This window comes from Littorina saxatilis, linkage group LG4 (genome assembly GCF_037325665.1).
Source record: "Littorina saxatilis isolate snail1 linkage group LG4, US_GU_Lsax_2.0, whole genome shotgun sequence".
NCBI classification, from domain to species: Eukaryota; Metazoa; Mollusca; class Gastropoda; order Littorinimorpha; family Littorinidae; genus Littorina; species Littorina saxatilis.
Genome location: NC_090248.1, coordinates 21,133,480 through 21,145,979, shown reverse-complemented (window position 1 = coordinate 21,145,979; position 12,500 = coordinate 21,133,480). Strand labels below are relative to the sequence as shown.

Genomic DNA, 12,500 nt, shown 5'->3' with positions numbered 1-12,500 from the left:
AAGTCATATCCTGTGCACAGGTAACTCTCTAAACTCTCTAAGCCAAAGCCTCAATTTTTTTCTCTGTTTTTGTCCCCGTCCGACACATCCTGTCCGTCTGACATTCTGTTTCTCCTCCTTCTCTTTTTGAAGTTAATCACAGAACACGACCGAACTGCCACTATAGTTTTGTATAATCACTGGACAATGCTACCCACCTTTGTCGACCGGATCTCATTGACAGAAAATAAAAAGAAGAATCCAAGTCACCACAAAGAAGCTATGTAATCTTTTTCTCCGTCAGTGAGTCTCTTTGGCCTGCGGGTAATCCCAAGGCAGGTGAGCACTTTGGAGATACCTTGCCTGGGACGGTAACTGTCCACTGTTATGACGGGATTGAGATGTACAGTTCTCATTGGCAGCTGAGACCAGTATCTCCACAGGTAGGAAGTGAAGACGTTCAAGTTAGTATCAACAACTGCAAGCTCCTTCCAGCACGGCGCAGTGTCATGCAACTGAAGAGCTGCCGCTGGAGATTAACAGCAAGTTTCTCCGACGCAGCCGCCGTGGTTGTTGCGGTTTGTGCGACTGTAGGGGGCGACCACCATCGCCGCTGCCGCCACTACTACCTCCCTCCGTCTCTATCCGCGGCTGTCACACGGGCAGTGGCTGGGTGTTGCGATGTACACGCCACTTGAGTCGCTAGCTATCCACTATGATCCTCCCAGCTGTCTGCGGCTGTCTGTCTCACTGCCGCTTCGCCCTACTAATGATGCCACAGACAGCTCTGCTAGTCTCGCGCCGATCGGTGGGGATGGGGGTAGGGGGGATCTGTCCCTCCTTTGATTCGGTGATTAATGTTCCGTAGGCTAAACTTGTTTACCCACAGTATTACATTGACTTCGTTGTATCTGTTCCTCCAGCTCAGTGTTAACTGCGTTTCCCAAAGGTGTTCCCTGGTTTTATTTGTTTACCAGCACACTGACTCTATTCTCAGTTCTTCCAACTCAGTGGTGATAATGTTTCCTGTTTTTGTTTGTTTACTTTCACACTGAATCTTCTCTGTATCGGTCTCCATAAGTATTTCTAATATTTCCAAGGCTTATTTGTTAACTAGCATACTGACTTTGTTCGATGTGTTCATCGGACTCAAGGTTAAAATGTTCCCAAGGCTTATTTGTTTTCCAACACACTGTGTTCGCTATACATATGTAGCCAAGTGCACTTTGCTACCCTAAACACTCTAATCATCGCATAGCGAAACAGCCTTGTGTACAGTACAAACGGGATCACCCACCCCATAGCAGACGATACGATGATGCGCGCGCACCTTGCCGGTGCAAATTCTAATAAAATACCTTTCTTTATATATCTACCTAACCTCTATCTTTCAAAGTCCCTTTTATCTTTGATATTGTCCTAATTATATTTAGGTTTGCATAGAAGTCACTGATTAGGCTGGATGGCTGCATATTATTGTGTTATTTACGATAATGCTTCGAACTGACCAAAGCGTCACTTTGACCTTGACCGGTTTCTCACAAACTCATCTTTGTCTTTTCAATCATTGTTTTGTCATTTTTGTATCACTATTACATATCCCGTACCTATGTTGCATATGATTTTAGTTTGTTTATAAGGATTTGGTTGTAATGAGTGATGCTTGGTTTCTCTGCAAAGATTCCTAATTTATGCAGACAGGTACTCGCGCCGGAATTTAGCCGATTCCATTTACTTTCGGACTTTGCCGCTTCGTACTAAGTCACTGCATAATTTTCCCCCAAGTAACGCATATCATGATGTTTGTCTAGGGTTCTTCTTTTTATCTGTATGATTTATGAGTTTGTCCATTATTCCAGTTTAGAGAGTTTTGTAATTTTCCGCACTGAAGTTGGTTCAGTGCCTTCACTAGGACCATTGTTTTTGTATCCTACTAAATAAATATAAGTTTTTACGAAATGTTATTTATTGTAACGGAAAGCTAAAGGTCGTAGCTTTAATTTGATGTATTGTTTGTTAGGATTGGTTATGTATTTGTTTAAATAACGTAGGGTAAAGCATGTGTAAGAAACACAGATTCCGTGTTTCTGGCCGTATTCAGGCGATTTTTATTCTCGCCGGACGGCGCTTTCGATGCAGTCCGCGCCGGGGCTATAAGTATAGGCCGAACACCGGCATAAGTATGCATTCGCTCCTCGCAGCTGAACACGACACTACACTTGCATCGCTGTCTACGGGTTTCGCCTTCGGCCTCTACGCTTACTTGCATTGTTTTCTTGAATAAAAAGTTGAAACAAGACGCTTGGACTTGGGCTTCGATTCTACTACCTTCCACTCCTCCACTACACATAAATATATCCCCCCTGACTCAGTATTAAAATTGCGCTGGACTTGTTTGTTAACCAACAGTAACAGACTATTTTCGGTCTGTCCCTCAAACTCTGTTTCAAAGTGTTACCTAGGCTGTCTTGTTTACCAACACACTGTCTACGTTCTATTTGTACCTCCAAAAAACCCTGTTCTCTAGACTTGCTTGTTTACACCCAGTAACGGACTTACTTTCTTCTCCCCCCTCCAACTCTATGTTAAAATATTCGTTACCTTATTTGTTAATCACCACACATTCGGTGGGGTTAACATTTTCCCCAGCCAAATTTGTTCATTAACACACTGACTTCGTTCTCTCTGTTCCGTCGGGGTCAGTGGTAAACTGTTTCATTGGCTTTCTTGTTTACCAACATGTTCCACCTGTTCCATCGACTGGGTGTTAAAATGTTGCCTATGTTTATTTGTTCACCAACATGCTGACTTTGTTCTTCCTGTTCCGTCGGGCTCAATGATAAAATGTTACCTATGTGTATTTGTTAACCAACATGCTGACTTTGTTCTACCTGTTTTGTCTGGCTCATTGGTGACATGCTTCCTAGCCTTTTTTGTTTTCCAACATGCTGACTTTGTTCTACCTGTTTCGTCGGACTCGGTGTAAAAATGTATCCCCCGGATTACTTGGTTATTAACATGCTGGTCCTCCAACACAGTATTAGAAATATTATTTAGACTTGTTTGTTTTCCCATATATATATTGTCTTAGCTCTATCTGTCCATCCGACTCAGTGTTACATGTTTTTGCCTAGACCTGCTCATTTACACACTGGATTTGTTCTATTGTAAACAAAACAACAACCAAGAAACTGTTGTTGCCTCCATTTGCTTACATACACACTGACAGCCGAATAGGTTGAAGAAACACGGACAACCAGCAAACAACCAAACAGCTTCACTATGGACTTTGAGAAGAGGTTTGTTTTTGGGTGAAAGGCGCATGCTTGATTCTGTGGAGTGCTAGTATGTAACGACAGTATTTACAGGATTTACTTATGCAGGCAAAAGAATTGTTCAATTTTCCCCAGAAGTAAGTGTTTTACAAACTGACTTGTCCCAAAATACCAAAACAAGTTGTATTTGTATTCATGGGGAATAACGCATTGTTGAGCTTACGGAGTCCTAATGTCTTACAACAAGAATACATAATTTACCAATGCAGATAACAGACACTATTCAATGTTACGTAGACACCAGATTTTGTAAACATCGGCCTTTTCTAGCTTAATTCCCTTGTCTGCATTGTTGCGTTTTCAGACGTCTGTATCTGCGGTAAGGTGGAGTTTGAGAGGAGCCACCATTACTGTCATTAAGTTCTTTGGGATCACACACACACACACACACACACACACACACACACACACACACACACACACACACACACACACACACACACACACACACACACACACACACACGCGCGCGCGCGCGCGTAATGACACACGAACGTACGCACACACACACGCGCACAATTTCACTCTCACACACACACACACACACACACACACACACACACACACACACACACACACACACACACACACACACACACACACTCTCTCTCTCTCTCTCTCTCTCGTTTAGGAACTTTGCACACACATTCTTCTTTTTTTGTATCTTTAATCTTGTATTGACATGTGTTAATACGTACAGACCTGAGGGCTGAGAAGAGGTCGAAGGCCAATATATGTGATGAACCTGTCATGTCCACGGCACATCCGTATAGTTCACGTACCTCTCTCTACATAGAACGCAGAACTCATCTTGTCTCTCCTTTGTATTTCTGCCACGAAACACGTACTATTTTGTGTCTGTCATTGATATTATTATTATCAGAATTCAGCCATCCAATCAGACGTTTCATCCATATGTACAGTTCATGTAACTCTGCAGATGATGCAGAACATACTGTGTCTCTCCTCAGTATTTCTACCTCAGGTCATGGTATTTGTTATCATTGTTATCACGAACTCCTTTGATTGTCATCCTTCAAATCAAATGTTTCACATCTATTCAGATCATGTCCCTCTAACAAGAATGCAGAACACAATCTGTATGTCTCAGTATGTCTGCCACTGTATATCATAATTTTTATCAACACAAAATCCTCTGAAAGTCAGCTCTTCATATACCGAATGGAAGAAAGATGTGCAATACGTTGGAGAAGGCGTCTCCTTTCGATAACGGTTCCATATCAGGTTTAAATATATTTATATATTATTATCAGCAGATTTTGACGAGGAAGAAAAGTCACAGTCAAGTAACATTATGTAAATCATGTGTAAGTCAAATTCACTGCCACAGTGAAAGCAGAGTGTCTGTCCCTTGTTGACGAAAGCGCTGCACTGGCCATCATGTGCAGTGTATAGGCGGTCAATAGGCGGGCACATGTGATTCATATTTACATTCTGCTCTAATATGCAGTTTGAGTGTCCACCATCCATTTCTGTCAAAGCATCGCATCTTTGGCATCTACTGTTTTTATTTTACATCCCAGTTGCACTCTGCTTAGGCCACTGTACAGTTTCAGCTTTGGTTCGAAAGCAGACTCATTATACACGGACAACCACACTTTCGGTGGTCCTTTTCAAGACTGTTGTAAGTTTGAGCGCAGTCACACAACAGACGCACGTCATATCACGGACCAGCTTCACCTTTAGTCCTTGCCGGTTGGTGGTCTTTAGTCGTGAAGTTGACAGCAACCAAAGAAACGACAAACCCGAGTAAGCCTTAATCACCAAACGTTGCCCCTCTCTGTCGCCACATTGGTGGTATGACTAGAAAGCAGGCATTCCGAGCTCCGCGTGGGAGCTCCAGTTCTATCCATGTCGACAAAGCTTCCCCCACTGCCCGAGTCTATTTGGAACGTTGATCATCCCAAAACCAGACATTGCCAAAGAGTCCAAAGACTGCCAAGGCCTTCATCGGGCAATGTTCTTAGGAGACCGTACATAAGATGGAGAAACTATGTAAAAGTCCAAGCGTTCCCTGGATCTCTCTGAAACATTGGATATCCCAAGCATACAAATCGGCAGATTGGAGCTCAAGAATCCAAACACTGCCAGAGTTTTTGCCGTTCTCACAAAGAATCCAAGCGTCCACCCGGCATCTGCAAACTTAAATAGGGGCAGGCTGGAGCCATAGAATGAAACAAAAACTGCCAGAGTTTTCGCCCGCAAAGCAGATGTAGCCACACATTAAGAGTCAAAGCGTTCATCAGGCCTTCATCAAACGTTGGTGGTCTCCGTCCTGACCATGCTGTACTCCGTACCGTTGGATTTGCCCACCTTGCGGTCGAGGTTGAAGGGGATGTTGTTGCAGACGAAGAGCGACTTGAAGGTGTTGCGGAACTGCTGGCTCATGATGCAGTACAGGATGAAGTTGACAGCGCTGTTCACCAGCACCAGAATGTCCATCAGGTCGCCCACGTGGATGTAGACGTCGTTCCAGAAATCTTCGTCCACGGCGGAGATCCAGGCCAGGATGCCCTGCGGGATCTCGGTGACGATGAAGCAGACGACAACGCCAACGAGCATCATCGTAGTGCGGTTGTGCTCGCTAGACTGGTGGTCGTGGTCGACGATTCGTGACACTTTGTTGAGCAGCCTGGCTCGCCGCTTCTTGGCCTGCTGCATGGCGATGATGAGCAGCGTGGAGAGGAAGGCCATCAGGACGCAGGGCAGGATCTTGATGACCACGCCAAACAGCCAGCGCACGAACTGCTCGTAGGTCGGGTTGGCCTGCGCTAGCTGACTGGCCACGATCCAGTAGCAAGACACGTTTCGGCTCAGCCCGGGACCGATGTCCTGCACGCTGTAGACGAAGTAGTTGGGCACGCACGATACAATTGTGGCCACAACCACCACGGCCACAGTCAGTTTGGCCCTGTCCAGGGAGCACAGCCGAGCGGCAATGGCGTGCTGACAGACGAAGATGTATCGGAAGACAGCCAGCGTGACGGTTAGCCACATGGCCATGTTGTGACACGTCACGATGAAAAGGTTGTGGAAGAGGATGAAGTACATCCAGCCCCGACTGTGTTGCGGCGTCATGCAGTCAGGAGATGTGATGATGTAGAGGTAGATGGCCATGATGGGATATGTACTCATGGTCAGCATGTCGGCGATGGCCAGGGCGGTGAGGATGAAATTGGTGGGGCTCTTCATGTGCTTGCGGGTCAGCACGATGATGTTGAGCACGTTGCTGACGATGCCGAAGACGCACACCGTCACGGAGAAGTAGCCGTGGATCCGCTGGTAGGACTGCCCGAACTGCTCGATGGCGGAGGTCTTGAGGGCGCCCTGGGTGGTGACCTCTATCAGGTCCGTCTCCTGCAGGTCCACTATCACCGAGCTGGTGGCGTCGTGCACCTCGTAAGCCGTGGCGTACATGTCCGTGAAGTTGGCCATGGTGTGACGATCACTGCAGCCCTTTAGTTGTCAGATGGCGTTGGGGTCTTTATCTGAAATGAAATAGTAGTCAAGGTGTTAACGCTGTCTGCATTATGCTTTTGTCAAACGAAGCACCAGGATGTCTCTGGGTTAAATGTTACATCAAAGTGAGATTCAAACAGTGAGAAACATGTTACATCCTCACGGCAATGCCGTTTGGTGCATGTGAGACGGTGAAACCCCGGCTTTTGATTCAAACAGTTAATGTTGTCTGTATTATCATGCAGTCTGATGAGCCAAGGTGTTGCGCGCACCGCGGACCTTTTAGTTAACATTAGGCTTTATGGTCTTAATCTGCAACACCGTGGGAGTGCTAATGCTCTCTGAATTATGCTTTTGTAAAACGGAGCCCACAGATGCATTTTAGTATGTTACCTACAACATGGTGATATTCAAAGGGTTGATTATGTTTGCATTATGCTTCGATTTGTTTTTGAGAGTCCCGCAGTGGGGCACTGCGGTTATGAAATTAAAGGCCCCTCCTGTTTTTGGAACCGCAGGAGCTTTCTAGTTTGCTGTTAGGTAGATTTTTGGTTCCTCTTTCCTATCATGCTCTCTTTTTCTTCATGAATTCTTTTCTTTTTTCTGCCTTCTTGCTCATTCACCTGTATTTTTTCCCAAAAATCTCTTCTCTTGCCGCTTGTCTCGTGATTCATGTATAGTTTAATCTGTTAGTGTTCTGATGTAAGTCCAGCAGTAGATAGGTTAAGCCTATTTTTACATACTGGAAACTGGTAATCTTCCAGTAGGTATTAATTTAGTTTTACTAAAGCCTGCTGGGACACAAGTAATGGGTTAGTGCATTTGTAAACAGGAATCGCTTGACAAGTGGCCCCCTTCATCCCCCCCTTCCTCGTCCTGATATGGCTCTGCGTAGTCGGCTGGACGTTAAGCAACAAATAAACAAACAAAATGTTTTTGAGAGAATCTGACGGTTACCACAACTTTAAAGCATTATATTCTTCTTGCTGTGTTCTCCCGGACAAGATTTTAACTTACTTGTGGGAAGAGATCATGATTTGTTTTTAAATAAGATTTAAAGTACCGACTTTGAAAGAATCAGACTTGTAATGAGCCTTCTGTGTTTTATTTAGATACGCCTTTAATGTAAATAGCTTATAAAGAATAGGCCGAGTAAAGAACAACGCCTTTAATGTGAATAGCTTATAAAGAGTAGGCCGAGTAAAGAACAGGGAACGATATCAACGCTGAATCGGTCTCACGTGACTCCCTGGCTTCAAGAGACAAGAAGCAACAAGGTACAAACAAACGTTTTTACTGTTGTGTATACTTTGACCGGAAGAGTTGGAATCTAAATACAGTTTTGTACTCGTGTGTGTGTCATTTTTCAGTATTGAGCATATGTATCTGTTCTTGGTTTTGTTTAAGCTGGCGCGGATGTACTCCATTCATGTCAATATTTGTTACGTTCTTTTTGCTTCTTTATTGACTAATACAATGTAGAGCCATGCTGTAGGATGTCAATATTGCACGCGACTCGCAAATTTTTCACGCAGCATGGCATTTTTAGTTTATAGATGCATGACGTTATGCAATGTGTCACATACCATACAGTTGCAGACGCAAGGTTGTACTGTTCAGTTTATGTCAGTCATATTACAAAGAAAAAGTCACAGCGGATTCAAAAGTTGGATGCATTACCGCGAAGGTTTGCAAATGATTTGAAGTTTGAATAGATATCTCTCGGAATTACATTTTCCCTGTCAGAAAAGCACTTTTCCATTAGCAAATGATTATACATCGAAGAAAAAAATCTTGAATTTGATTGGCTCTATGCTTGAAGTCCTGAGGTTATATAATCAGCTTATTCCCGCTTTTGTAGTTTTTATCAGCTTTTTTTTTATTTTATTTTTTTTACCTCAGTTGACCGTATGAAAATGACGATGCCAGTGCAAAAAATAACTGCTCTGATGTTGCAGACATAACGAGGGAGCAAAATGCCGTATCGATTTTTTGTAACTTTGTCGACATCAAAGACGTTAAAATCGTTTGAAGTTCACGTACATCAAAGTGTCTGGACCGGCCATCTTTTTTAATACCGCGGTGTCCAGAGAGGGAGAGCGTGAGCTTTGATACCCTGCTGCATACACACGAGGAAACCTAGCACGGATTTTTTTCTCTTTCCACAAAATTCCTTTGGATCTGTTGCTCAGCGCACACACACTAACTCCCTCTTGGTCAGCTTCTTCCAAAGAACTGGAATCTGTTTGTCATCCAGTCAGGCGAGATTCGTTCCATCTTCCATTGACGCAGGCACACACGCACCGTTCGAAGAAGGATGTTAAATGTACAGCTGTTGGCTTGTTCCTTGCGTTAGATAAACTGACTTTGCTCGGATGGCAGTTTTAAAGCCACCTGCAACCTAAATAATGCATTTTCACTTGAACGGCTTTTTTGATCCTGGAACTAGAAGGATTAGTTGCTATCTGCTAAACTCGGGCATTCAACTAACGGTACACACGTCCGTAGTGATATCTGTACAACCTCTCCCTTTGTCTTTATGCGTTAGCTAGCAGCGCCCACAACAACCATATTTGGTATTTCTTTCACCGTCTAGACACTGTATATCCGGTAGTTATTTTTGATTGTCACACAGGAGGATTCAACTGTCTGGAAATGCACCACACACGGCACATGTTGAACAGCAGCTACCTGCATCAACTACAACTACAGTTGACCGACTGTGTTACTGGCCCATGAAACCTGCCCCAGAGGTCACCGTTAACACAACGACGTCCTTAGTTTATGTGGACACAGAAGGCTCTTTTATGTTACCAAACAATTGTCGTACCGTTGTTATCGACAGGGCTATTTCTGGTGAAAATTAGTGTCCAATTTTCCAGGAGGAAACGGTATCGTTTTTCTCCGCCGCATGCGCAGTACGACAAAAGGCAATTAAAACATATTCCTGCTGATTTTCCTGTTGCCCAACGTCATTGGTTGGCAGTATTTGTTCTAACGCGTTCCACACAATCCAGTTACGTGCAGATTCCGACGGAATGGAGTCGGACTGAGTTCGTTAGCGCGAATTAGGCAATGTCTGGGAGAAGGCATCACGGCTAGTCTTTCTTTTCCTCCCCCTTGTCTTTGTCCAGCACAACTGAAGCCTCCACGGTCGTTTTTCTCCCTCTTTCTACGCTACAAGCTCTCCCTTCTTCTGCCCTTTCACTGTGAACAGATAAGCGCTATCGTGTTGCTTTCTTACACCGTGGAAGATGGCTTCTTGTTCTTTCCCTTTTTGTTGAGAGCAGTGGTGATTTATTCTGAATTCTGGATTGGAAAAAATTAATGTAGTTCTTATTTTCTTTGTTCACTGAAAGTAGCCAGCTGCTTCGACATTGACAATATCTTGTCAACGTTCTTTAAAACCTCGGACAGGCCTGTCATCTATCTTTATCTAAGCCCCAGTCATTTTGAACTGTTTCCAAAGTGGAAACCATGCAGCATTTTCTTGTGCTTTATTTATCCCCAAACTGTTTAAAACTTGTTTTCTTATTTGATTTCATAAATCAGGCACTGTTGTGATTTTTTTTAAATGTCAAACATTTTACAGTCTTGATCTCTGTTATGGCGGAATGATAGTATCTTCATTTCAAATCTTTCACAAACTCCAGCTTTCTGTCAATACGAACATCGTCATGTTTTCAGCCTAGTCTAAAACAAGTCGCGTAAAGCGAAAATACAACATTTAGTCAAGCTGTCGAACTCACAGAATGAAACTGAACGCACTGCAATTTTTCAGCAAGACCGTATACTCGTAGCATCGTCAGTCCACCGCTCGTGGCAAAGGCAGTGAAATTGACAAGAAGAGCGGGGTAGTAGTTGCGCTGAGAAGGATAGCACGCTTTTCTTTACCTCTATTCGTTTTAACTTTCTGAGCGTGTTTTTAATCCAAACATATCATATCTATATGTTTTTGGAATCAGGAACCGACAAGGAATAAGATGAAAGTGTTTTTAAATTGATTTCGAAAATTTAATTTTGATCATAATTTTTATATTTTTAATTTTCAGAGCTTGTTTTTAATCCAAATATAACATATTTATATGTTTTTGGAATCAGAAAATGATGAAGAATATGATGAACGTAAATTTGGATCGTTTTATAATCTTTATTTTTTTTTTTACAATTTTCAGATTTTTAATGACCAAAGTCATTAATTAATTTGTAAGCCACCAAGCTGAAATGCAATACCGAAGTCCGGCCTTTGTCGAAGATTGCTTGGCCAAAATGTCAATCAATTTGATTGAAAAATGAGGGTGTGACAGTGCTGCCTCAACTTTTACAAAAAGCCGGATATGACGTCATCAAAGACATTTATCAAAAAAATGAAAAACAGGTCCGGGGATATCATTCCCAGGAACTCTCATGTAAAATGTCATAAAGATCGGTCCAGTAGTTTAGTCTGAATCGCTCTACACACACACACGCACAGACAGACACACACACACACATACACCACGACCCTCGTCTCGATTCCCCCTCTATGCTAAAACATTTAGTCAAAACTTGACTACATGTAAACAAAACTGAGGCAGTCTTTGTCTGGACATCCCTTTTGAAAACATCTGCGACAGTCTTATTTGACATCCATAATCATGGAAAACTCGACTCCCTTTGAAAACATCTGCAACAGTCTTATTTGACATCCACAATCATGGAAAACGCGACACCCACCCCCTACCTTTTCCCTCCCATCTTACTTAAAATATTGAACAGCCTTTTTCAATTTTAGTAATCAGATTTATTTTTTTAAACACAATCACCGATTTATTATTTTACGCGAAACCTATATTGCTTCATATTCATGTGCTCTCCGTTTCAACCACAGTGTCTTCACCAACATCCGCACTTGTCAGCATTCCTGTGTCGTTAATCCAGGTCTTAGCTCGCTTGTCAACTTCTCCTTAATCCTCAAACCGCTGACGAAGATCTGTTGAAACCCGTCAAGATTCAGTATCAGGAAAAATCCAGCAAACATAAGTTGAAATTCTTCATCCATCTTCTTTTACTTTTTATGTGTTCTGGGAATGGACAATACAACCGCTGTGTATATCTCGCGCGCCGCTGGTCTTCGGCGCGGATACAATTTATCGGAAAGAAATTCAATAAGTCTCTCCCCCTAAAACTTGCAGGGCGTCATTTTCTTGGTAGTTGTGGGGTTTCACCTTCGCTGATTAAACCAATTCCAGTGAGGAGCTGCTCGCTGATAGTTTTTTTGTTTTGTTTTTAATTTCTTCTGTGACCTCCTCAGTTTTCCTTTCCATGTGACAGTCTTCATGCATCAGTCTCATGAATAATAAGTGTTTGACAAGGTGAGAGGGAAGCGTGGGGGGTGGGTCAATGACTGGAAGGGGATGTGGCAGGTCTGCGATTATTTTGCAGATATATTCACAATAAAGAAGATGCACAAGAAAGCAGTGTAAAAGTACAACATAATCTGAACGAAAATATCACGGCGTTTTTGTTGTTATGCTTTTCATCAAAACCAGAGAGCACTTTTGTCATCAACTACCACAAGTAGTGTCAACTGATCAAAAAGTAAAAGTAACTTTCTTTCTTTTTCTTATATTATCTTATGAGTTTTACTCTCGTACGTTTCCCTGTTTTTCCATATGTATTCATATTGTCTAAATGAGTCGCTGAAATCGGTTATTTTTGTCCACG

General features: G+C 42.9%; 3 protein-coding genes across 3 annotated transcripts in view; 1 reads left to right on the top strand and 2 right to left on the bottom strand.

Moving 5' to 3' along the window:
* The window catches only part of LOC138964206 (G-protein coupled receptor dmsr-1-like), a 17,336-nt gene extending 16,374 nt beyond the window's left edge, over positions 1–962 (bottom strand). Inside the window, exon 1 of the mRNA XM_070336103.1 lies at positions 198–962. The gene's annotated coding sequence lies outside the window, so the exon portion shown is untranslated. The remainder of the gene's footprint in view (positions 1–197) is intronic.
* LOC138964211 (protein MON2 homolog) overlaps positions 1–12,500 on the top strand; it is a 625,692-nt gene that overhangs the window by 221,338 nt on the left and 391,854 nt on the right. The gene's annotated exons all lie outside the window — the stretch shown is intronic.
* Positions 3,895–12,500, bottom strand: part of LOC138964216 (G-protein coupled receptor dmsr-1-like) — a 9,409-nt gene continuing 803 nt past the window's right edge. Inside the window, exon 2 of the mRNA XM_070336116.1 lies at positions 3,895–6,823. Within this exon, the coding sequence (XP_070192217.1) occupies positions 5,589–6,770 (1,182 nt within the window). The 5' untranslated portion in view covers positions 6,771–6,823 and the 3' untranslated portion in view covers positions 3,895–5,588. The remainder of the gene's footprint in view (positions 6,824–12,500) is intronic.